Genomic DNA, 27541 nt, shown 5'->3' on the forward strand with positions numbered 1-27541 from the left:
CAGTAACACTGCTGGGAGACTTGACTGAATAATATATGCAAGGTTCATGTAACCTTGGGAAACCACTCTTTTCCAGAGTCTTCTCTGGTTCTAGATTAATATGAAATTTAAGTTTGTTTTCCTGCTTTGTTGCTGAGAAAAAAATTATCAGAGAGTTAACTAGTAAAGCAAGAACCACACTATACTTGGTCTCCTTCCTTTTCTCAGAGATGGCGAGAGACAAAATGTAAAAGACAGTGGGACTCAGAATAATCCTGACGTCTGCCGGTACTGTTACTGGAGAAACAATGGAAGCTTTGTTCAACCACCCAGGAGAAAGAAGTACTAAAATACATTTTTCCAAGGAACTCTGAAATGAGTATTAATTAATGAGAACTGAGAGCCTTAGCAGCAACTGCTCAATGTTGTCATGCCATACTACATAAGAAATCTTATTTTTCAGGCTTTCTTTTGATTCTGGGACTGGTAGGAAAAAAAAAGTCATATGAAAAATATTTACTCAAGAGGTCAGAGAAACCAGATTCAAGTTCAATCAGATTACTTGCATCAAGTTTTCTCTGCAATGGGCAACAGGGCTCCAAATATTGTGCATGACTATAAAATATATAGCCTGCACACTGAACACCTTATGGTCCTAGAATACTTTTTGTAGTCAAGATGGAGGAACATACGTGATATCTGGTGCAAGATACTTCAAGAGGAGACTGTAGCTTCGGAAAATATTACACAAAATGCATTAAAAGTAAGCAGAAGTTGTGTCTCTAGGAACTATCTTGGCTAAATCAGGCTCAAATAAGGAAAAAACCCCCTCTCTTTCAAAATTAACCAAAGACCCCATAAGCGAATTCAGGTTGGAAACTGCAATGCACAATAGGGGAGTCAAGATCATGTCTTTAAATGTCCTACTGTTTTCAAGAAGAAAGATTTGATGACTCTTAGATAATCAGTAGAGAAGTTAAATTATATCCAGGAATACTTCTGAAATGCACCAACCTAGAGAGAGAAGGGTGTGGGACAGAAATAGGATTACCTCTCAAATCTATAGTATACCTCCCTCCAACATTCCTACTGCAGAAATATACATGTGAGCTGCCTTTACTTACTGACTTACTGCTCAGTGCCTGAGAACTGAGCACATCATTCTCTTCACCATACAAACCCAAAGGATGCTGTAAATCCCACCAGCACCCAGGTGCGCAATAAAACCTGGCTGGATCTGTTCCCTCTGAGGGAGGGGCGTGACAGCTCCAAAACCAGTAGGATTTGACAAGTGGTTTTGGCCACTGGCAACATGTGCATTATCAGCAGTGTGACTGACACCCAGCTATATACCATACAGCAAAGACCCTCTCTAGTGCACTCAAACTTAAAAATGCTTTATATTTACATTTAACTCTTTGCACATACAATATTGTATATAAATAGACATGCTAAAAAAGAAAAGGATGGGGTTTTAAGTAAAAATAAACTAACTCTCTGGGAATTATGCTGAAAACCCACTTAAAATTCTTCCATGTGTCCCTCCGCTATTCACCTGTGTATGTTTCAGAGCAGCGTGGTAAATGCCTGAAAGAATGGGACTCTCGTAACCATGACCGGGATTCTAGATCTTCACCTAAGACTTGGATGAAAACATTATTAGGATGGGAGCACTTACAGAGTAAATAAAAGCGATTAACTGAATTATCAATGTACCTTGCCATTAGTACTGGATGTAGAGAGAATGCTGCAGCAGACAAAAGAACAACTAAATAGGTGAACAACTACTTGACAATTTAATCAGCCGGCACTCAGCAGGAGTTGCAGCATTAGGATGAAGGCAGAGGAACCCCAGTGGATGTCAGAATAAGGATTTTGTATGTTCTCCAGATAAGTTAAAGCACTACATTTTATAACTGGTACTCTTGATTTCATGCATCATCTAGTTCCAATCCCAGTGCCTTTATTCATTAATACCGACTCAAAAGTTATTTTAATTATTTGAAAGAAGTAATTGAATTTTTGAAGGGAGGCTGAGAAGGAAAAAACCAAACTAAGACTTAAAGCTGAAAAAAATCTGGTAGGCTCTGATGCCAGTCTCAGCCACTTCAAGCAGAGATTTTTGACTATGAGATCAATTTCTATATACTTTTTCTGATAGAAAATCTCCTTTTACACTTAAAATAGCAATATTCTGGATATTTTAAAAAATGCGGAGCAATAATTTTCAGCTTTCAATAAGTAGGCATAAAATCTCTGTGAATACTGCCATGCTTTTAACAGAGTACTTCATTTCCAATCATTTCCAAAAGCTTCAAATTAAAATCTCTGGAAAGGATCACAACTTTTCATCACAGTCTGTATATCTTTAATGCCCTAAGTGTAGAGTTTTCTGCTACACTGTTTGTAAAGTTACTGTTATTGTAGTTGTGGGTAGAAACAGTCAAGGATTTTCTGCGCATCAAATTAATTTCTTAGACATGTTTTACAAGAGGAGCAGCTCAGCGCAATATCCTTTCTAGTTAAAACAGAGAAAAAACCCAAACCAAACCAAACCAAACAAAAAAAAAAAAAACACAACCACCCACAAAAATCCCCTACTAAAACCAAACCAACTGAGTCTAGATAAAAGCTTACCATTTATTAGGTAGGCTTTATTAGGAGGCAATCCTCGTATTCTCTACGCAAAAATTGGAAGATTATATAACAAAGGATTTACTAAGTGATTATGGCCACTGAACAGATGTCCTTCATAAAGCTGAAGCTAATTACATTGATAAATGACTGAGTACAGAAATGAAAACAAGTTGTTGTAACCCTATGAGTACTTTTTGTACAAATTTTTGTCTTTTTATCCTTCTCATAGCATTATCCAAGGCACAGGTCACTACTTCAATTCAGCAATAGTTATTGAAGTCAATACAATTACATGGAAAACAGAATTTACAAATAAACACTTAAAACACACGATGAGGCAATGTTACCATTTTAAAACGTCAGTAATCTTTTGGTCAGATAATGATACAAACATCTGGGAAGGAACATGAAGAACATCAAACTAGAAAATAGTAGCAAAAATGCTTCAGACAACTAGGTTTTCTGAAATATAATTTACCTTTGAGCCATCCAAACTGATTATCCTGTAGACATTTCTTGTGCTGTCATAGAAGTAGGACACAGTAACAGCATGCTTGCTGGTGGGAACCCAGTTCTTCTTAGTGTTTGGGTCAATCTGGAAGACATGAGCTCGGGTGCTGAAGATGGGTTGTTCCCTGAAGGAGAGAGAGAAGAAGTAATAAATTTAATCTGTACATACTATTATTGCACACAAGCTATCTGCCAGTTGTGTCTATTTGGACGTACACAAGTTATGTACACCTTGCCCGATGACTTCTGTATGTGCTGCTGCATAGAGCAGGTAAGTTTGTCTACACATATTTGCAAGCAAAACTCAAGTCTTCTAAGGCAAAAATCAGCATCCAGTTGTGAAGTCAGATAAACACAGACGTCTCTAATACAGATTCAGCACCATCCCATCATCTCCCCAGCTCTTCACTGCCCACCTATCCCTCAAAACTAAATGGCATTAATGCATGTGTAACTTCTCTCACTACACTGCACACTGGAGAATGTGTATAACTTCAAGGCCACTTCTTCTCCAAAATCTTCTAATACTCTGATTATTCTCATCAACTTTATGCCACAATCTGGATCTGAACTATTGAGCCAATGTGATTACTCTAAAACTAACATTAATTAAGGCCAGGAACATGTGTTGTGAATCCCTCACTCTTTGGAGATTTATGCCTGAAGGCATAAAGGTATTTACCAACATTAAATAATGTATGAAATACATTTTAAATTGTAAATTACTTAGCAAATAAAATTACATGAGGCAAAAAAACCCCTTATTATAATTTAGAATTTACAGCATTTTTCCCCATGACCACTACCAGGATGCACAACATTGCACAGAAATTTAAATACATTTTAATATCACTAAGATGGCAATAAGATGGCCTTCTACAAAAGAGTGACTGTATCAGTAGACAAGAGGAGGGCTGTGGATGTCAGTCACCTGCACTTATATAAAGCCTTTGACACATGCCCTACAACATACTTCTCTCTACATTGGAAGAGATGGATTCAATTAATGGACAGTTCGGTGGGTAAGGAACTGGTTGGGCCGTCATATCTAGAGGGCAGTGACTAATGGCTCAGAGTCCCAATGGACATCAGTTTTGGTAGGTTCATCAATGACAGAGAATGGAACTGACTGCACCCTACGCAAGTTTACACCTGACCCCAAGCTGAGTGGCACAGCTGATGCACCTGAGGGATGGCATGCCATCCAGAGAAACCTGGACAAGCTCTAGGAGAGGGTCCATGGGAATCTCATGTGTTTTAACAAGGTCATGTGCAAAGTGCTGCACCTGGGTCAGAGCAGCCCTGGTACCAGCACAGGCTGGGGATGAACAGATCCCAGCAGCCCTGCCCAGAAGGGCTTGGGGGTGCTGGTGGGTGAGAGGCTGCACATGAGCCAGCCATGGGCACTCCCAGCCCAGAGAGCCACACGTGTCCTGGGCTGCATCCAGAGCAGTGTGGGCAGCAGGGCCAGGGAGGGGATTCTGCCCCTCTGCTCTGCTCTGCTGAGACCCCACCTGCAGGGCTGCCTCCGCTCTGGGCTCCCAGCACAGGAAGGACAGGGACCTGCTGGAGGGAGTCCAGAGGAGGCCACAGAGATGATCAGAGGGATGGAGCACCTCTCTTACCAGGAAAGGCTGAGAAAGTTGGAGTTGTTCAGCCTGGAGAAGAGGAGGCTCTGGGGGGACCTTACAGCAATCTCTCAGTACCTATTGCGGGGCTACAAGAGTGGCTGTAGAGGGACTTTTTTTACCATGGCGTGCAGTGAGAGGACAAGGGGTGATGGTTTCAGACTGAAAGAGGGCAGGTTTAGGCAAGACATTAGGAGGAAATTCTCTACCATGAGGATGGTGAGACACTGGAACAGGTTGTCCAGAAAAGATGTGGCTGTTCCATCCCTGGAAGTGTTCAGGGCCAGGCTGGATTGGGCATTGAGCAACCTGGTCTAGTGGAAGATGTCCCTGCCCACGCCAGCAGGTTGGAATTGGTTATCTTTCATGTCCCTTCCAATTCAAACTATTCTATGATACTGTAGTTGTCAGTTTAAATTTAGCTACATTTTAATGACAAATTGATTGCTATATTTTTTAAGGAATGCTGCCATCCAATTCCAAAGGCACTAAGTACCAGGACTTTAGGTTGAATTTAACTTTTTAGGTATTTTGACTCTCAATTTCAGGGCATGAAAAAACATACCCTTTGACCTGCACTCATTTTATTTTCAGAGGTATGTTTTTAACACTTTTTTTTCCCCAAAATAAATTCCCACAGAATTTTAGGTACTTGTAGTCAAAGGAGTTTAATTTGACCTCACTACCAAGGGGTACATGTGAATTCAATGAAATATCTCCACTGCTGAGCAGGAAGAGCAGCTTTCAGTAGTAGAATTGTATTACTCAGCTGGGAGTCAAGATTCCTTGAAGTTCACCAGATGACAGACATGGTGTTCTCCTGTGTTGGATGTTGGATGAAATGACAGAAGTATGCAGAAGAGATCAGAGACAGCAAAACAGAGTTTCAGTGAAAGATGAAGAAGGAGGAAGGGAGGCAAATGGGACCAATGCACTGCTAGTTCTCCACAGAAATGTACCCTCAGCTTCAATTCATCTTTTCCATGTAAATCACCAAGGTTGATTTCCTTGTAAATCAACCACTATAGGAGGTTACATAGCTGTTTCCCTGATCCAAATCTCTTGCACACAAATGTTATGCAAAGGTGACTGGCGTTCACAGGCTTTTTGTTTGACAGAAAAAACTAATTCTTTTTGTTCTTTTGAATATCTAAAATTACTTCTTCAATCATACTTAAACTTCAGTTGTCTTCAATATTAGATCTATTTTATAATTTACCTCCCAGTTAAGGATATGCCAGTATCAAGGGATACATATCAACATAATGCACCAGCTCTTTAACCCTGGAAAATTAAAGAGCCAATCAAAAAATGGGAAACAATCTTAGAAGCCTGTCAATTGTTTTGATGAATACTGACATTGAAAGGAAATTATAAAGGTTCCGACCATGTTAATGAAAGATCAAAGAAGAACTGAATCCAGGACGTAGATGTATGTGGTTAATGAATATGATGTGTAGTTAATGAATATGTGTATCACACTGCAATAAATATGCATTTGACCAGCACTGATGCTCAGTTCACTCTCAGTACAGTATATCACACAACTGGGACTTTCAACACACCACAAGTTAGCATTTTAATATGTAAAAGGTAGGTCAGTACTATATGGCTGAAGTGAGTGTCAGTGAAAGCCAACTGTTGAGCCCTGGGATGCTGCTCTCCAGCACTGTCATCATAAAAATCTTCCAGAGCTCCACCAAAATATCCTCAATTTGTTTAATGAGGTGGCCTGCATGTTCCTGTTGATTGCTCAGCAGTGCTGCTCAAGACAAAGCAGAGCACTTTGCAGGGCAGAGTGTGGGTCTGGCATAGACAGTACAGTTAGGTATGGAACAGTATAAATGAAACTAATCTACACTTCTTTAATCACTTCTGATAAAACCAGAGTTACAGTCTTTTCTTTCCATGCTTAAAGTACAGCTTTACTGAATGACAACCTGTCTTCACTCTGTGGAAAAAGCATAGCTCCCTTTGTTAAACGAGTTGGATAAATTATGATTTTGCCAGATTACTAAGGTAATTAGGATTTTTTTCTGACAAAGACACTAAACTTCAGATGACTCTAGAATTAGACCTCTGTTTTGACACTTGACAATGAACATTTACAAAGATTATTTCTGCAAACTAATGGAAGTTATGCACTATATATCTACAGGATTAAATGTGTTATAGAACCAGCCACTGATGCACCACTAAAGTCCTTCAAAGCTGCTATACAATTACATCATCTGCACTTTTCTGTAGCAACATATTATATGAAGCTACTTAAATTTTAGATTTCCTAAAACACCTGTGAACATGCAACACATAATGTATAAAACATATAAAAATATTTGTAACTGTGGCCAATACATCTTCACATAAAAGTTTTGCTCTTCCATTATCCACATAAGGACACGATGCCCTCCCAGTCTGGAAGTTTCAATCAATTCAGCTGAAATAACATTAATTTTAGGAATATGAGATAGGAAGATAGCTTCCTCTTTGCCTTCCTAGGTGGTCAAATGTTTGGTTTTTTTAAAATTATATTTCTATATTAAAAAAAATGTCTTCTATTTTTCACAGGATCACAGAATAAGCTGAGTTGGAAGGGATCCTCAAGGATCATTGAGTCCAAATGTTGCCCTGCATAGCACCATCCCCTCCATGTGAAGTTGAGAAAGGAAGAACATCTTTAAAGAAAAATCAATCCCGTAAAAAAACGAAGCCATCCTACCAGTTTCTTACTCTTCCCTCTCTTCTCTTCCCCTTTAAGCTTTCTCTTCTTTCTCTTTCATTATCAGAAGGTATTCAGTACTCATTAAAGACATTAACAGGAACTAAGACAAGAACTCCACACTAATTAAAAAGCAAAGTAATTCATTTTTCCAGAAATATACTGATGCTGAACAAAAAGAAAACAAATTAACAAGAATGCCATAGTAACACAGTTTGACTATCAGAAATGTCCGCTCAGGCATGGTAAAAACATTAAGGCTCATATCCTGCTGTTCTTAATTGCCTTAGGCTGCAATACTACGGTGGTCAGACAAAGACTAACAAGAAATAAGTGCCAAATCCTCCTGGACCCAAGGAGCAATGTGATGAGTAAGGAAGCATAATAAGTATCACTTTAGCAGGCAGAGTCATAACAGGCTTTTCCATAATCAATAAAGAAATTCATTCATTGATATGTGATCAATTCTAAGCTCAACTTAGGAGATAAACCTGTTTACTAGCAGTTGAATGAATAGTTTCCAACAGCTCTTTCCTCTCTGACATCTTAACACAATCTTTACAAAAAAAATGCAGACTGCTCAATATAGGAGGTGTTACACTAATCAAAGATTGCATTAAATAAGCTTAAGTTAGTATACAAAGTTAGAAAGTACTTCCTTTGCTAATTCATAATTAATATATGCTTCATCAAAAAAAATACATATTCTTTAACATCTGGTACTTCTACAGCACTAGTGGTGAAGACCTCTTTTTGCTTATTTCTTCCCTCACACTATTGCTTACCATGAGTCTAAAACTACGTTGAATGCTATAAAACCTGTAATTTCTCAAGACTGGGATTCCATTATCTTGGTTACTCTGAAAAAATAAGGCTACTGAAAAGAAAGTACGAACCTCTACAACACTGATGTCCTACTTGACTCCCCTTAAGGATGCTAAAAAACATATTGAAAATTAGATACAACTCTCCCTTCCTCCTCCATACTGGGCTAAATTGACAGTGTTTTGGCAAGGAAGTTGCTGCACTATGTAGGATGAGGTAATGAACTTCCCTGTATGGACACAAGACCAGGCCAGGATTGCAGATGAAGACAAAAGAGACACGGGTGATGACTCTTAAGCAAGAGCTGGAGCGAAGAGCTGCCCAGGCAGAAGCAGACACCAAAACAGGCTAACACTGAGTGACTGTGGCCCATGGGGGACTGAGTTTTAAAAAAAGAGGAACTACCATGGGCAATGCCTGCTACCTGGAAGTTTTAAATTTCTCATCAGAGGTATTTTCCCCAAATAGTAAGACAAAAAGGTAATGAATAAATATGTGTGATGGGGTGTTCTTACTCAGCTCAGTTTTGATAGTGAAAATTCCATGAGATTCATGTCCACGTCTATTTCTCCACAAACTCCAGACTTCCTGGCTTTGATGCACATGGAGTCCACATATAAGACAGCTTTCAAAACAAGTCAAACAAAATGTGCCTTGGAGATTTTTTCTTGTTGCAAAGAGTGCAAGATTTCATCCATCAGGTTTCATGAAAAGAGTTTCAGAGGAAGATAATGCCACATGCAGGCAAAAACAGGACAATATTTCTGTGCTCCAAATGGGAGTGCAGCCACACTCCAAGCTGACTGGAGTGTGGAGACTGGGAAAAAAGTGTGCTGTCCTCATGCCGTTAGAGCCCTGGACACAGCAGACCCTGCCACATGACAGACGGCATGCTCAGCACTGTCTCTGGCAGTCCTGAGGACTGCAAACCCCCACAGAAGGCATGTTTTGCAGGTGCTCATTTTGCATACCCTGAATTCGAAGCCTCTATAATAGCTGTCATCCAAGGAAAACTCTCCTGAGGTCAGACAATATGAACATTGCACATGGTATTTCAGGCATTTGCTGATTTAGGAGAGGACAAAGACCTTTTTGCTTTTTCCAAATGTCAGCATACTAATCCCACAGCTTTTCCCCAGTGTCCTGCTAGCTATTCTCCCCTAGTTTGTTCCTGAAGCTGTAGCAAGCTTTTGTTACTCTAAGCAGCTTTAGAAGAGATTCCTGAAAAGAAATGAGGAGAGTGATTAAAAGGGCAGCTATAGTCAAAACCGCTTAATAAACTACAGCATCCAAACACAGTGTTGTTTAAGGAGTGTAAGTCAACAAGCTCTGCAAACAGTTCAAAGCAACAGGAAACCACAGAATTTTCCATGTTCATAAAAATGCTCTGAGATCTGATAAAAATTGTATACATTTGGGGAAAAGTATTGTACAACACTGGGTTCCAATGTATGGAAACTGTTCTAAAATGTAATCTTTTTCTGGATGGGAAATAACTGACAATATCATCTTGAAGTTAAAATTATGAAGTTGAACAAACACACTCAGTGGACTTGTGTAGTAACTATGACTTCGGATTTTTCTTTTTGTCTTACACACAACTTTAATGTACAATGTATATATAATAACAACTTTCATATCTCAAAACAAGCTTTGAGATAGTAAAAGAGTGGAAGTTACAATCATATAACCAAATCAAAATCTCTCCCATCCCACCAATGGTTTATCTCGTTCTACACCTACATTCTTAGACCTGTTTTTGCTGTTTTGCTGTTATGTTTTGGTTTATTTGAAGTCAGCAAATGTTTACCAAGTTGCTACAAAAAAGCTTGTTCTCTGTATACAGTTATCAGTTAATATGTGTAACTATCTATTTACCTATAAAGTTCAAACTATAAGCTTTACAGACTGTGCTGTGTAGCTATGTAACACTGTACAAGCACTGCGTTCAAGCACTTTCTAAGCTGTTTTGTTTCCATTTAAGAATCAGCTTTTAGTATTAGATTTTTAAGCACTTAGGAGTCAGCACAGCATCACAAGGAATAATTGCCATTTTTCAGGATTTGAGGGGAGCAAAGTTATCTAGAGACTTTCACTAAACCTGTTAGGTTAAATAAAAAACACATTCACATTAGCCAGAAAAATAATTATATACTGTCTATAACATCTGCAAGGACCTGAAGTTTTAACCAATTTGTTTCAGCTTGAAGTAGAATATTGCACAGTACTTAAAGAGAAATAAGGTATAGGAAGTCAGTAGAAAATAATTTAGTGATTACCAGAAATCTATTATCTTTGAAATGTTAGTGCCTCTATAAAGACTAGTGAAAATCTGTAAGTTATTTGGAAAACAGAGGAAAAAGTTGCACTCTATTTGCATACCTTAACACCCCACACTTTTGAAAAGGGAAAAAAACCAAAAACAATAAAAAACCCAAACAACAACATTGGAACATTTTACTGTGGGCAAAGAAGTATATACAAAATATGTATGTATACAGCTAAATGCAAAGAATATAGTTTTATACAAACCACATTAAATTTGATGCCTATGAGCAGACAGAACTCTTCTTAAAGTCAGCAACTATGGACTTCCATTAGCAGAAAAACCGTTCACTTGAATTATTGCATCAATTAATAGAAGTTTTATATTACACAGCAGACAAGTCAGGAAAGCACATAACTTCAAATATTTCTAAAATCAATTCCTTTTGGTAACATTTTGGCACATCCACTAAAGTGGATGGCATCTTCAGAAGGGTAACAGAGCTGAAGAAGAGATTGAGGGGAGACCTTGTCACTGTCTACCACTATCTCAAAGGAGGTTGTAGCCAGGTGGGGGTCAGGCTCTTCTCCTAGGTAAAAAGTGATGGGATGAGAGGAAATAGCTCAAATTTGCACCAGGGGAGGTTTAGAGTATATATTAAGAAAAAAATTATTTATGGTAAGGGTTATCAAGCAGGGTGCCCAGGAAGCGGTGGAGTCGTCATTCCTGGAAGTGGATATGGCACTTGAGGACATGTTTGAGTGGTGACCATAGTGCTGGTTCTAGGCTGATTGTTGGACTTGGTAATCTTACAGGTCTTTTCCAACCTCAACAATTCTACAATTCACAGGTATGCAATCCTATAAAATAGTCTGTTTGGGGAACAAATGGATGGCTCTATATGTACCAATCTCAACCAAATGCTCAGGAAGCCACACATAGTACCTTCCAGAGAAGGAAGGGAAAGAAAATAGGTAGGAGAGTTTCATACAAACAGGCACTATAAGACAAACACGGACAGCATTTAAAATGTATGTGTATTGCCATCAAACAAAATCCCAAGAGTTAGGATTACCATATCCTGGGAAATATAGCTCTTGCTACTGAACAAACATGAAGACAAAAGAGAAAGTTTACCTAACCTCATTCCTTTTCCATCTGAGCTTACCATTCGTGAGGGACTCATGAAGCATCTTAGTAAACTTTAGAAGAGTAAAGAGCTTTTTCCACAGCACAGATTTACGTTGAGCTGTAGGACAGCACAGACATTACAGTCTCACAAATTTAGTAACATCAACAGCATGGAAGGTGGCAGAGTTGCAAAGCTGAGGACAAATCAGTGCCCACTACTTAAAATTAAGGCTTATATAGTACAACAAAGAAAAATCCCAACAAAACTCTTAAATTTTTGGTATAATGATAGTGAACATGGAGCTCTTTACACTAAAGATTAATAAAGCTACCTAGATTATGTATAGGGAAGTGTTAAACTGATTTTTTTTTAAAGAAGGAAAATAAGTACTGGATTTGCATTCACTTTTGCAATTCTCTGGATTTGTTTTAAATGCCTGTTCTCCAGTGCCCCCATATTATTGTATGCTGTTATTGTATGCTGCTCAAGTTCAGCAAGTAGGCAACCAGCTGAAGTGTTGTATTCACAGCAATAATTTATCAATGACTGTGAAAGTTACTCCCCCAGCTGAATGATGGTCCATCTCTCTAAGGTTTTCCTGTTTTTGTCCTTCCACACAATCTTGAAAAGCTCATTTTCATAGCGGGAATCACGGGAGAGTTCTGGGAATCAAATGAGGTAACAAAAAGTGTATTATCAAGTACTCTGCTTTATCTTCATAAAGCTCTTACTTCAGTTTAGTAACTTATTCCAAGAATATAGGTATAGGTATCTTCAGAATTTTTCTAGGTGTCTAAGTGATTATTCCTCTAAATTGTGCAAGCAAGGGGACAAAGGTATCTCTGAATAAATGCTTACCTTAAGTTTGTTTTAATTACAAAATTGGATAGAACTAACCATTAGCTTTTAATGGCTTAAGAGCAGCTACGTTAGGTTGAATTTTACAATATATTATATATTTTTCTACAGTGAAAACACTAAGAAATCATTACACTAAAAAACTATAATTTCTTCTTGAATTTTGCTCTTTGCAAAAATTCCTGTCAGGAAGCCAAGAGAGGATTTCTTCTCTCTGTAGAACTAGACAATTAATTTTAAGATGTACAGCTATTTCCCACATCTAGTCACTAAAAGTATTTATCAGAAGCAAACAAAAAAACCCCAACTTAATGTCAGGTTCTAGTCTATGAACAAAGAATCCTGAAATAACAGTGTAATGAGATGTTTCTGAAAGAAATCTAGATATTAACATTCCTACAACAGCCTTTACATGCAGCAAGCTAAGCTATGCTGCATCTGGAATAAGAAATAAGCAGGCAATGAATGGCCTAAAAACATTTGCTTCTCTCCATTCTACAACAAAAAAATCCAACTTAGCCACTTGCAACACAAGCAGAAAGGAGAAGAAAGTGGAAAGGAAGAAATAATGTTATTCATGCTTGTTAGTAAAATAAGTTTAGAAAGGCCCAAAAGCAATCCACAACCAGGCTTTCTAGTTAGTTCCCCTAGTTCCTTGATACTCTCTGTACAGACACAATTTTTCCTTTGCAATCTTTATCTGAAATCTCCCTGCAATGGAGTTCTGACAGTCAGACTACTCTTAGAGAAACGCATGTAAATATTTTAAGGGAGAATATTAAGTAGTTTAACTGCTTAGCTTGAATTTCTACTGTTATTTAACAGAGTACTTTATTGACAAAGTCATGTGGCAATTAAGTTATAGTTTCCTGTCTTCCTGCACCACCAGTTTTCTTGAGTTTAAATAAATGGATATTTTCTATACACAGTCCTCAGGAACAATACCTGTAGTCTTCAGAACCATTACAAGAGCTACAATTTAAAGGGGGGTGGCAAAAAAAAAAAAAAAAAAAGCCACTTAGACCAGCAGCACAAGCACAGCTCTCCAAACAACAGAAGCACAGGGAGCCAGAGCACAAAGCCCTTTCCAGGGGCATGGAGAAGGATGAGGAAAATGAGGAGGAAGGCTCCAGATGGGACACCATTTTCAGTCTCTGCAATTTCCAGAATGCAAGCCTATTCATGACCTGTATGTTTTCCTTTTCACATTTCACAAACACCCTCAAATTAATTTATGGATTCTTGAAGATCTGAAATTCAGTAGTTACCTTTGCAAAACAATTTTCAGCTTGTGATAAGGGCTGTTTATGCCACTCACAAGTAGCTAATTAGACCAATTGAGGCTGACTAAACAAGGTAAGAATTAAGCCAAATTGCACAGGGCCACTTAAATGCTCTTTCTGAGGCAGAGATAGATAGAAACAGCACCTTGCACAGTCTTTGATGTTAATCATAGTAGCCAGAGGGATTTAAGGGTCATACAACAATACTGGTAGAAATGCCACCCAGAGCAGCAGATTCAGAAAACTGACAGACTGAAACTCCTTGCTTTGTCCTGACATGAAAGCATAAGACTGCTCTGTCTATTCTAAAGTTTGGTTAGATCAATTTACTGGATGTAATAAAATCCTTCAGCAGCACTGACAAGTGTCATCATGCACAGGTAGTGCAGTATGAAGGAAGTGAGAACAGAGGGATGGCACTAGGACATGAAGCTATGTAAATCATTGAAATAATAACAGCGGCAATCCTACATCATCTTAGATTCCATAAAATACAGCAGAGTTCAATAAACAATGTGAACACAGTATTTTCTGATTTGACATTCAGTGTGATTTTGCATGCTCCATCAAGTCTCATCATTGCCTAGACAAGAATTTCTGTTCTGATGGCTGTATTTCACAGCTATGGAGCAAAGTGGCAAAGCTGGGGCTTTTGGCAATAGACTGATGAGAATTCTGGAACCTAGAAAATAATAGAAGAAATACAAAATCATAGAATCAAGTCATCATGTGTTTCCATTGAGATAAATGGCAATTATATGGTACACAGTGATACTATTTAAAAAATTAGTCTAACTGCCATTTTTCTAATCATCTTTGACTTTGAGAGACAACGCTAAAATAACACTAGTCATAATTTTGTTATTATTAAGACTAGATGTCTTGGCAATTTGCTAACAGTAGAAAACCCAAGGAATACATATCCTCATTGTTTATTACTCCACATTTGGAATTAGTCTCAAAGATATGTCTGTACTAAAATGAGGTTTCCTCATTTGGCACCACAGTCTTGACCAACTTCTCTTTGCTTTTTAATAGCTTTAATTCATCTCCTTATTGGCTCTAAACTTCCATTTTGCTTCCCTGTAGATCTTCCTGCAGAAACAATCACACCTCCTTACTACTTCTCACCCAATCAACCATATCCACTCCATCTTTTTCCACATCTCCAGGTTATTAATTTTGACATGTTTTCTCCATGTGAAAAAGCTTTTTAAGTGGGCCTGGCACTAGTCACGCCTTTAATTTCCAGCTTAAAACCCACAAACAACATATTTGACATTAAGAATTGATCAGTTAACAGTCAGTTTTAAGAGCTTTTGCACTTAACCCTCAAAAATACCCTGAAACAAACCACTAGTACTACCACATGTTAACTGCAGACACCTCAAGGCTGAACTCATGTCCCACCAGTACCAGTGGAAGTATCAGAACTGACATAAGAAGGGGCTGAATAGACATGCATTTCATCACCAGCACTTGATCTTCAAACAATTTGCAATCCCAACCAGAGTGCTACAGCTGCATGTTAAGTTTCAAAGGGAAAAATAATCACTGTTCCACATCAAAAGATGAGAACTGGATCATTTTATTTGTATCAAGGAACTGAATTAGACTCCTAGAAAGGTAAACAAATTAACTCTATATTCATAAATAACAAATCAATTTGAATCACCCATTGAACACTACAGGAAATATAAAGACTCTTTAATTCACTTTCAGCATATTGTTACCATGCCAGCAAGTTTCTCCCTTCTGATAACTTACAGCCGAGTAAACACTATTGAATTTTGGATGCAGTGGTTGAACGTATATTGACCTGTAATGGGGAATCCTAGGTCTGTTTCCCTGATTGTTCACAGCACACTTACGCCAAACACCTGAATATCATTCCTGACAGATAATGCAGTTTCCTCACTGGATCACTGAAGGTATTCCTAAGATGGCTTCAAATCCTGTCTCTCCCAATGACATGCTTTGCACTGTCAGGCAACCTCCCATTGTAGCGAGATGCAAAATAATGATAAAGGGCAAAATCCATTTTTAAATATACTAGTATGAACACACACCGAGCATGAAGCAAAGAGCGCTCTGCCAGTCCACTGCAGCAGCTGACAAGGGAAAAGTTAGACAGGTTTGCATAGTAAGTATCAGTCAAGGAAGCACTTATGTGAAGTACTATGCCATGGGGATGAACCTCAACAGGCAGAGAAGACAGTCACAGCTGGACTAGGCTGTTCATTCCACTGATAAGCAGCTCAGGAGGAGAGAGCAGTCAATACTGTCTACTTGACTCCAGCAAGGCTTTTGACACCATCACTCACATCCTCATTCACAAATTCAGGAAGTGTGGACTGAAAAAGTGGACAGTGAGGTTCATTGAGAACGGGCTGAATAGCAGATCTCAGAGAGTCAAAATCAGTGGCAAAGTTGGAGGCCTGTCCCTAGTGGTGTTCCCCAAGGTTCAATACTGGGCTCTAAATGTTTAACTTGTTCATCCTTGACCTGTAAAAAAGGGCAGATTTCTCCTCAGCAAATTCAGTTATGATACTATGCTGCAAGGAATGACTGATACCTCCAAGTTCTGTGCAACCCTTCAGAAGGACCTTGACAGGATGGAAAGATAGGTAGAGAAGAACAATCTGAAATTCAGCAAGGGCAAATGCAAGGTCCTGCACTTGTGGAGGAACAAGCCCAGGCACCAGCACAGGCTGGGCCTGACCCACTGGGGTGTTCCAGTGGACAACAAGCTGTCCATGAGCCAGCAGCGTGTCCAGGTAGCCAAAAAGGGGGGCATTAGGAAGAGCATTGCCATGCAATGGAAGAGCAGGTTATGGACGGTGATCCTGCCCTTGTACTCAGCCCTGGTGAGGCCTCACCTGGAGTGCTGTGTCCAGTTCTGGGCTCCTCATGGCAACAGAAACATGGAGCTCCAGGGGTGGGTTCAGCAGAGGCCACAGAGATGATGAGTGTCTGGAGCATCTCTCTTATGATGAAAGGCTGAGGGAGCTGTGGCTGTTCAACATCAAGAAGAAACAACTGAGAGGGCATCTCATCGGTGTATACAAGTATTGGAAGGAAGGGTGTAAAGACAATGGACCAGTGGTGGACCATCTTCTCAGAGGTGCCAAGCAATTTGACAAGAGGCAATGGGCAGCCACTGATGCACAGGAAATTCCACCTGGACATGAGGAAGAACTTTACTGTGCAGTGACTGAGCACTGGAACAGATTGCCCAGAGAGTGTGTGGAGTCTCCCTCCCTGGGGATACTCAAGAGCTGCCTGGACACAATCCTGTGAAATGTGCTCCGGGATGACACTGCTTGAGCAGGGAGGTTGGACAACATGACCCACTGTAGTCCTTCCTATTCTACCCATTCTGTGATTCTGTGAAGATGACAGTTCTGGAAACACAAAACAACATCAGTACTAGCCACAGGCATTGCTACTGAAATAATGCAAAGAAACATTTTCTCACTGACAGCTCACGCACTTCCTTTGATTGTGCTGGTGGAGGCTGGTAAAGACAAAGTGTTATGCGTTGTACTGGAATTAGATTAGCAATCACTTTGCAAACAGCACTTCAAAATTTAGCTTATGCTTCTGAAAGGCACTTACAATGACCTTAGCTCCAGCCCCAAGATAGCAGGTGGGTGTCAGGGCTTCACTCAGATGAAAATAATTTGAAAAAAATCAGATCTCAGAACACTGCTTAGCATTTTGACAAACTGAGCAAATAAAAAAAAAGGATACCATACAGTTGGCGCAGAAGTTTTGGCTCCAATTGCCTACTTGAGAGGCCTATACTTACCAGCTCAATAAAAATATTCAGCAATAAATGCATGCTACTACAGTTAAGAAGCATCTAAACAAAGAGCAAGAACCAGTGTTTGTTAAGAGCTAGTTATCTTAGCATGAATTTTTTTTTTATTAACAATTTTCCTTACATAGTACCTGAATGAACTGGTAGGGTTCCATGCCTTCAAAACCTACGTGTGAAACAAGAACTAGAAAAGCCTCCCTCACCCCCGCCTGTGCATAAATATCAGAACAGATATTAAATGTAACAGACCAAGCCCCAGTGTTTCTGTATCCATGAAATAAACAGCGGCCAAAACCTAGCAGGTTCATTAGCTACTTACAGAATGCTTGCATTGCAAAATCAGTTTTAAAGAAGGCTGCATTTAAAAACATTTTATAGCTGCATGCTAAACGTGGTATAGTCTTCCCAAACTGGAGCACTAAGGTGCTCCCATGGTTATGTCCAAAAGAGGCTTAACTGAAGCATCAAATACTGGTCGATATAGCAGAAACTGCTATTTCCCACTCACTAAGAGGTTTTGTGTTTACAAACAGACTGGTTAATATAGTAAATAGAATGCCATGAGCAGGAAGTACTCATACCATAGTTAATTGCAAAATTTTTTCCAATGTTACAAGAAAATGAAGAGTAACAGTTCTTCGGGAAGACGAACAGTATAGATATAAGAAAAAATAATCTAGGGTTTCCTGAATAAGCAAATTCTTGGGTTTTACAAAAACATTAGCCAGTGGCAGAAGTATAAAGACAAGAAGACAAACATGATGATGAAGCAGAAGGTAACCTTTGCAAGATTTAGATGTGAATTCTATCTGTAAAGGCTGACTTAGCGCAAGTGATTTGAGGAGGACCATGTCCATCTCTGAGCACTCAAGACCAGCAGTATTCTTTGAATGTTGGATTTGCCATTGTTACTAAGCAGAAGAAAAGGACTCTTTAAATATGTTTTAATGCCAAGTAAAATTGTTCTTTGTAAGAACAATTACAGAAGAGGCAGATTGTCTTTCTTTGTCTAAGAACTTCACCCCAGAATAATATTAATTCTCCAGTTCTGCTAACAATAAAAGTGGCATACTGAAAAGGACCCTATAACACTCATCATCATTCCATTCCAGTAATAGAACTACTTTAGCTTCTTTTGCAGTCTGTTTTTAAAAACTGTAATTAATGTGGGCAAAAGAGGAAGCTTTGCTGTTGTTGTTGGTTTTAATTTCTATGTCACATTTTAGCTCACCAAATGCATAAGTCTCAGTAAAAACTACTTCAGATCTTAAGTGGCCTATTAAGATCCATTGTAAGAGACATGGGCAGCATTTACATTCAGATATGAGGTTACTTAGGGAATCTAGTGTTCAGTGCTCGTTTCACAAAATTCAGCCAAAGTGGACCATTCTTTAATCATGTACTTCAGCACCAGTGTTTTTTTATGAAAACTTCTCAAAGATCCTTTGAGTTTTACTATTAGACATACTATCTGAGCTCTGCAGTACTTCTGAGAACCACGAGTACCTATGACTCCAATCAGCAGGACACCATCTATTCCCAAGCACCGCTAATTGTTTCCTAGTAAAAATCAGCTCCTCCACATGTCTAGATGTAGAAAAGGGACTTACACTCAAACATTGAAAAAGCACTTGGAAATCAGTATCCAGAAGCTGAAATTAAGTTAAATCCAACAGAAGCGTTCCTGTCTAATTGCAGGTTAACTCTTTTAGTCGCACACAGTCAGTGAAAAACCCAAGTAGTGCAAAAGCAAGGGTTAAAGCAAATCATCTGAATATCTGCTTAGGATCCCAATTTACTGCATTCAGCCATTTGACAAGATATACACAGCACATATTATTGCATATGCTTATTTTTGTTAGCATGAGAAGTAACATAAGATAACTGCCATGGCTGTGTACTCCACAGTAAGTCACACTGGAGAAAACTGTTTTTTCCAATATCACATAGTACGTTCTTTCAGAATTTTGTACAGACAAGCCAGGACTAGCAGTCTGTTGGAAATGAAAAGGCCTAAGAAGTAGGCCTAAGAATTGTGAGAATACATGTCAAAGATTATTTATTTCATCAACACTTCACTGTAAAGTGTTGACCATTTAAAGCTTATTCTTCAGTTTTCAGAACTCAGGGAAGATCTCATCATATGTCCTATTACAAGAAGAGATTCAAGGTTAACCATGGATCCATACAGCATACTATTTACACAATAAGTAATTTAAAAGCACTTTATAAACCCAAATTCTATACCCAGCAATATAACCTATTATCATTTGGGCTTAGTGAGTTTTTTTGTTTGGGTTTGGCTGTGGTGTTGTTTTGTTTTACTACAAAATACACTATTCAAAGGGGAAAAATAATACCATTTCTCAATAAGCTGAGATTCAACCTAGTGTACAGTCACAAAAAACCTTTCCAGACCTGAGTTTCAAAACCGAGGAGCAAAGTTCAACAGGAGTAGGTCTGAGTTCAGACCTTTTTAAACATTTCCCACCAGAGTAAACAGACACCGCTGTAGTAAAAAGTAGGTCTCTCCCACCTGTAGTCACCCTTCCCTTGTGCACACCCCTGTATTTGCAGTCAGCTAGGTTACAGTACTGACATAGCTCACGGCACAAACATTGGTGCTGTAGTAGACAAATGGAGGAAGCAGTGCTTGCCTTCTGTAGTTCCCACCATTTGGTGGCAAGATCTGTGAAAATTAAATAATCAGGATGTTTGCAAAGAGCACTACCACAGACATCAACAAAACAGTGCCTGTGAATCATCTGCATGTATGTGGAGGAAGAAGAAAAACCTGAGAGGAGCTATGTATTTCAACTTCTCCCCTCCCATTACAGAAAATGAGCGATGCAGTCTGCTTAATTTACCTAACTTGATAATAGTTACTAAAAAACCAAAAATCATGACTAGTTACTGCAAATGTCAATATATGCTTGTATCTGGCAATCCAACATCATCTGTTGCACGTTTAAACAGTATTTTCCTAGACAAATTTTTTAACGATGACTGGCATCCACCACTACTTGCCACCAAAAAAGTGTATCAGAGTACAGTCTGTTGCCAGAAGCATGACTGTGATGCAGTTCCAGAAAATCAATATAATATTGAAACACAGTTCCATTACTTCACCAAATGGAGTAATGCCACTACCATGACTCTGTGTAGATAAAACAGAGCTCAACACTGCATAGTGCAAGGACCAGGTAGAATAAACCCACAGCTCCCTCTAGCCTCTTCTTCCCTCTAGTATTTCTGTCCTGAACACAATACTAATTTTGGTGGATCTCACATGGCTGAGCCTTGGGAAATATAAAAACTTGAAACAGAATTGGTAAAAGAAGTCTACTATCAAAATGGGATATAAAGCAGATTATGAAAAAGGTTTTTCATAATGCAATGCTTTCATCACCCATTACACCTTACCTTTAAGACTAAATATATCTGAAAAAGCCTTGCAGGAAGAACAGCACAAAACCCTGAACTAGAAAGCATGCTCTCTGAAAAATTTTTTTACAGAAATCTTTCACCTAAGTGGGGCTTTTAAATAGGGCATTTAAATACATTTTTCATGGTATCTTTAAAACAGAAGAAAAAAATAGAAGAGGTGGACTCAGGGGTTTTTTCACATTAAATAATACAGAGTACTTAGTTTCTTTGTTCACTGTCAGAGTTAACTGTTACTAACACTATAACCACACACATGGGGAAGCCTGAGAGTCTTCTCCAGCGCAAAACTGTCTCAGATAGGAAGTGCACACCGGTAAAACACAGGCACGTATACATATACTCATTCAATGTCCATTCAAGGCCTAATCACAGCCTGCCTGGGTATGAACACACCACACTGGTTTCCTGGCTAAGCGCCTCTTAACTTTTAACCTCTGGACTAGCAGAGACCTTGGTCCTTGGTAATTATTTTAGGCCTCAACAGCTTCCAAATTACAGACATCTAAAGGAGATGAAGAACTAAGTTCTAGTCTGGTTGAAGTATCTGCATTGTTTATATGGTTTGGAATACCTTAGAAAACCATAGCTTCAACTAAAACAATGTCCAAGGCACCTATACTAATGAGAGCCCTACCAGTAAATTAGTGTTCTATGATATGATAATGCTCTTCCCTGAAGTACCCTAGTGCATAGACACAGATTTGAAAGGCAATGATTTAAAGTGATTAGCTAAGAGCCCTTAATCAAATTACAGTTTTATGATACAATCATAAACATTAAATGTTTTGCAAATGTGATATCTAAATTCAACTTAAAACTTTTACTAACTAGCAGGCAGAAATACTCTGCTCAGCTCTAGTTAAATGTCATTGCCTTCTCTGATTAGAAGTGCTGACTTGTTACAGAATTATAAGCCATTGCAATCTCTGTGGCTGCAAGACTGTGTATTTCCTTAGATACTGGATCAACATCTAGTTGAGTCCTGCAAAGATAATGGCAACAGAGGTAGAACAAACAATGTTTTGAAAAAAGAAATCACAAGAACACATATAACACACACATATCTGTGAACACACACACATTGCCTTGAGAGTAAAAATAATGAGAATAAATACTGAGAATAAAAATGAGAATAATACTGATAATAAAAATAATCCCAACATAATGAATCAGAAGGACTTAAATGTTTATTTTCAGCAGAAGTAGGATTTTTCCAAAAGGGTTGGCCTATAAAATCTTGATAATGCATGGAAATACCAAAACAGATCAATTGCAACCATAATTCATTACAAATACCTTCACTAGATCAGCAATCATCCCCTCATCATGCTCAGGACACTCATTTATGTTTTACCAGGCCAGAAGATCTGGTTCAGATTTCTTATGCTTGTTTTGAAGTCAAAGTGACTGTGACAGAATATAATTTAAGCATGGTAGAAGTCTACACATACTGTTCTCTGAAAAGTAGTTTATTAACCATTTCAAGCTGACTTACATGCAGTCTGTTTTTGTATTTGTACATTACTAATTCTTTACAGATAACCAAGTTTTGTCATCTGTAGAACTTGTTATACTCTCCATTCTGCTACAGAAGACAGCATAAACTACTTTGCTGCCATTGCTTTCACATAATAAGCACCTCATTTTACCCCTGAGACAGCAGCAAGATGGACAGGAATTGCAGTAACACTGAACTACTGCCAAGAAACTACACCTTCCGCTCTACTACCTCAAGCATTCTGTGGAGCACAGCTGATAGAAGTGCTGTTAAAACAAAGTTTGGGGAAAGCTACCATTAAGTCTTGTGGGACGAAAACAGGTTAAAGAATTTGGGTCTGGACAAATTCAATGAAAAATAATACTTCTGGGTCCCAACAGCTTTACAGTGTTCATGTGCTGTTACCCAGATATAGAAAGCAAACTGACATTTCAGGACAAGACTGTAGTTTGTCCTGTTTAAAGAAATGTGTTTGACTAACTGCACATACTTCAAATAGAGTGAGATCTAGGAGTGGATCAGCCAGTTGCAGACTACCAAAAATTAAAATACTTATTTCTAGGCAAGTGCAGCACTAACAAGTATACCCTAAAATACTAATCTTTCTCAATATTCTCCAGCCAACTTAAGAACCCTAGTATTCTAATTCTACCATCTTAAACTGACACATATCGTAACTACCTTTATGAGGATAACATACTAAATATAGTCCAACAAAACTGAAGATGAAGTCTTTATAAAGACACCTTGACTAACACGACAGAGATAAGCACATCTTCCAGAAGCTTTTACCTCGTAATTCCTTATAATTCAGCATGAATGATGGGAAAAGCAAGTAGCAAATTTAGATATTTGTCCACAGCTGTGATGTAAAGGCCATCGTGTGAAGTAGCGATGGAGAGACTACACATCAATAAATCAAGAATTAGTACTAGATATTATGTTTAATAGGACATCAATTTCTGCATCTCTCCAGAATTCACAGCTGTGTAGCTTCCCCATTGCGTCTGTAAAGAAGTGTATTCATTCCAGTCTAAACAACAACTGCATCCCTGTCTCTACTTTCTCTGCTCACAGATCGAAGTACAAGCTGTACCAATAACAAGAAAAATATAGCAACGGTTCCAACTTGAAACATAGTACTTACCTGGTCAATGCATACAACACCCTAAGCTGCCAATATAAATCCTGGGTATGCTTTAGAGCTGTTACTTGAAGATTTTTAATGCAATCAGACTTCTGATTGCATTAAAGAAGACTGATGGTGCAATACTAGCAATGAACACATGAATACTTGTTATCAACTAGGACAGAACAAAATCCGTGTTTTTCTATTAAAGAATAGTATATTGTATGTGGTCAATCCAACAAAAGGCTGTCCACAATGGTTACATCACTCAACAGTAACTATTGATAAGAACTTGTTTTTATGCAACAGGAATGAGGAACTGGGAGAAGTGAGACAGACTGGCAGATAGAGAAACAAGAATGGACATTCTGTGTGTCTGGCCTATATAATCCACAGGGCTTGATACACTTACCTTCTGTGAGACGAAAGACACACACAGACATACAGGATACAGCAATAGGAAAGTGTCCTGAACTACTCTACATTTCTCTAGTTTCAAGTTTCCCCAAAAAATGTTTAATAGCAGCACTGGCCCAAAGCCCAGTTACTCACCAGCTGGTTTCCACCACACACCCAATGCATAATTACCTGGCTTGCCTGACGGTATTGCATGTGCCAAACATTGCACAGCAGAACAATGAATTCTTCATTATATGTAATCAGACCAAGAAAGCTCCTGCTGGTTTGGCAAGCCAACTTCCCTCCCCCAAGTTTTCTGTGTTCTAACCATTGGAATAGTTGAGATCTCCACAAGTCAGGTACTACAAGATCAGTCTACAAGCTCACACAGCATACCAGTACCCATTAAATACTGAATATAATACACAGACCATCATGTGACCCAGGTACATTGAGTTACCAATGATTTTGCAACTTGCTTCTAGAATGCTCAATTTTTAGACCTTAGCAGAGTATCAACTGTTGAATTAAAAGCCCAGTGCATCCTGGTGTGTAGAAATACTCTGAAATCTATGGGTACTTGTATTTAGAAATTAATTCAAAACAGCTACCAAATCAAGACTTCTGCTCTGAACAGTAACAGATGTCTGATACTTAACCATAGTTGCACTAAGTAGGTGCTGGCCCTGGCCTGGGTATGCTCACTCAGATTTAGAGAGATGTAGGCTTTATCAGTAGCACATTCCTACATTTCAGGGTTTGCCCTCCTTGTCAGAAAATGGTGTGCAAAGGAATTCTTTATTGCAATACCCCAAAGCATACTGTCTAAAATGTGTCTAGAATATTTGCTAGCAAATTTAGTGTTCTTGACCTCAATGTGCCAAGATACCACTCAAGTCATTGCACCAACAATTGTGTTTTTTAAGATTATTTCAGCTGTCGACAAATAGGGATTTATAGTGTTTATTAAGAAGCTATGACACTAAAATACTAGGAGAGCTGGAGTTCTGGAGACAAAATGTTTGCTCCTCTTCAACAGTTCAGTGGATTTGTAATATGATTATGCTTAACCCAAATATCTACAAACATAGTATTGATTTTAAATCAATGAGAAGGTTTCCACTATTTTAATTTTACATAATCCTGTGTGTGATTAGCAATTTTAAGTATATATCCCAAAAAATTATTGTATCATTTAGACTTTTGGCAGTAACACCACTTTCTTGGATATGTAGACAGCTGTAAGTTTGGGTTTATTCTGTTGAAATTTTTTAATGGAAGGGTAGACAACAGAAAAATGAAAACAGGCCTAAGGAGCTAGGAGTCATTCCTTCCTACATCTTGACTTGTGACCCCCAGTGATAGCACAGAGACAAGGATGCAGCTCTTATCACCACCCATGCAAGGAAGTTAAAAAATTGAAGAATTCAAATGTCCTAAACAGCTTGAGGAGACATCTCTAACTCCCATAGTAATATGCCAATTTCACATCTGAATTCCTAAGTGACCAAAATACAAAAGACATGATTTGTAACTTCTGTAGATTGCCTCCACCTTGCAGTTTGCCAGATCATACCAGGTTTCTGTTGCTTTGGAACATGGATGAGTTTCCATTCCACTATCAGACAAGCCTGGTAGCACGGATTATTTTTTCAAATCACTATACAAATTCCTAAGGATATGACTGTGGAAGTTTTCATAGGTATCTATGTCACATTTTTATCTACTAATTTGTATGAGATCTGACTAATTTTACAGATTTTATTCTTTCTAATTTCCTTATGCTCTCAAGTGGATTCCCCAGTTTACCAGGGAACCTGCTGTGAAGCCGACTTCCTCAGAGCCTTCAATTTACTGAGAAATTCCCACGTAGTTCGATATTCTCTGAAGACTCCAGAAGAGTGAAAGCGAGCCTTCCCTGTTCTGGAATTTCACCCTAGCGCACTGAGTTTAAAGCACTCGTTTTCAGGACTGAACATCGCCTAACAACCCGGGAGAGGTCGTCACAGTGAGGAACTGGGAGCCGAGACGGCTCTTCCAGAATTCCGATGTGGCTACGGCGGAGACAAACCTCTGCAGATCGCGGTGCGCCCCTCACGGATCGCACAGCTCTCCCCTCACGGGGCTGATGCATGGCACCGACTGCAGCAGGATTCCTGCTGCTGGCGCACCCCGCCAGTGAGACCCCTCGACTCCGTGCGCATCCAGCAGCGCCCACAGCTCCGCGGGCGGCCGCTCCCACCCCCAGCCCGGCGGCCCCCGCGACATCCTTACCCCATGGCGGCCGGCAGCGCCTGGCACCGGTGGTGCCGCGTCCCCGGGGCGCTCCTCGCGGCGCCGGCAGCTCCGCAGCCCCGTGGCGGCGGGGCCGCTGCTCTGGGCTCGCCGCAACTGCCGGGGGCCGAGCGGGGCCGCCCGCGCCCTAGGGAGCGCCCCCCGCGGGCCGGGCTCCCATGGCCACCGGCCCCGCCGGGCACCCGCAAGCAGCGGCTCCGGCCCCCGGGCGGGCGGCAGCGGTGGCTTCGGGGACGGACGAGTCCCCTCCTGCAGGCGAACGGGGAGGCGCTCGCCTTCTTCGCGAGGGACTGGCGGCGGCTGCGGCGCTTCTCGCCGGGACGTGCGCGGCCGCGGAGGGCTCCGTGTGCCTCAGAGGCGGAGCGGGATGGAGCAGGCGGTGCGCACACAGCTCCACGCCGACGCTCCCCCTAGCACCGCCGCCAGCAGCGTGGCGGGCACGGATGCATTTTCCCGAGAAGGCAGAGCGAGCCGTGGCACCGGCGCTGGCATCGGACTCCCGGCGAGAGGCCGCTACCGACGAGCTGCGGCCGCGCGTCGCCCGCGGGCACCGGGGCGCCGCGTTCCCCCGATCCGCACGCCCGCCCACCCCCGGCTGCGGAGATGCGGGACACCGCTCCTCCTTCCCGCGGCGGCGGGCCCGCTCCTCGCCGTCACGCCTTCTTCTGCAGCGAGCGGGCGGGCATCGTCCTGGGGCGCGGCGGATCGGTCACTGACAGCGGGCGGCGGGAGGGGCTGCCGCCGTCGAGCCCGCGCTGTTCTGCGGAGGGGCCGTGGGCTCAGCCCCGCCGGTGGAACGGAGGGAGGGAGCGATGGCCACCTCAGGCGGTGCCCGGCTGCTCCGGCGCCACCGAGCCGCTGCCTGTGCCTGCTCGCATCCCCCGCCTCCGCCTCACACCTCCGCCACCGCCCGCTCGTCCCCTCGCGGCGGACTGGCGCAGCCGCCGCCGGGAGCCCGCACCTCCGTCCCGCTCCTCCTTCCCTGGGAACGGGGAGGGAAGGGAAGGGGCGAGAAGAGCGGAGTGGAGCCGCACCCTACCCTACAGCCCCGCGCCGCACGCGGCCACCGCACTCCTGCCCGCGGCGCCACCTGCCCGCTCTGCCTCCATCCTC

General features: G+C 40.5%; 1 protein-coding gene across 1 annotated transcript in view; it reads right to left on the bottom strand.

Moving 5' to 3' along the window:
• Nucleotides 1-26754, bottom strand: part of HOMER1 (homer scaffold protein 1) — an 87554-nt gene extending 60800 nt beyond the window's left edge. Inside the window, exons 1-2 of the mRNA XM_030968164.1 lie at nucleotides 26408-26754; nucleotides 3095-3251 (exon numbers count right to left, since the gene is read on the bottom strand). Of these exons, the coding sequence (XP_030824024.1) occupies nucleotides 3095-3251; nucleotides 26408-26412 (162 nt within the window). The 5' untranslated portion in view covers nucleotides 26413-26754. The remainder of the gene's footprint in view (nucleotides 1-3094; nucleotides 3252-26407) is intronic.
• Between the last annotated feature and the right edge of the window lie 787 nt (nucleotides 26755-27541).

This window comes from Camarhynchus parvulus, chromosome Z, assembly GCF_901933205.1.
Source record: "Camarhynchus parvulus chromosome Z, STF_HiC, whole genome shotgun sequence".
NCBI classification, from domain to species: Eukaryota; Metazoa; Chordata; class Aves; order Passeriformes; family Thraupidae; genus Camarhynchus; species Camarhynchus parvulus.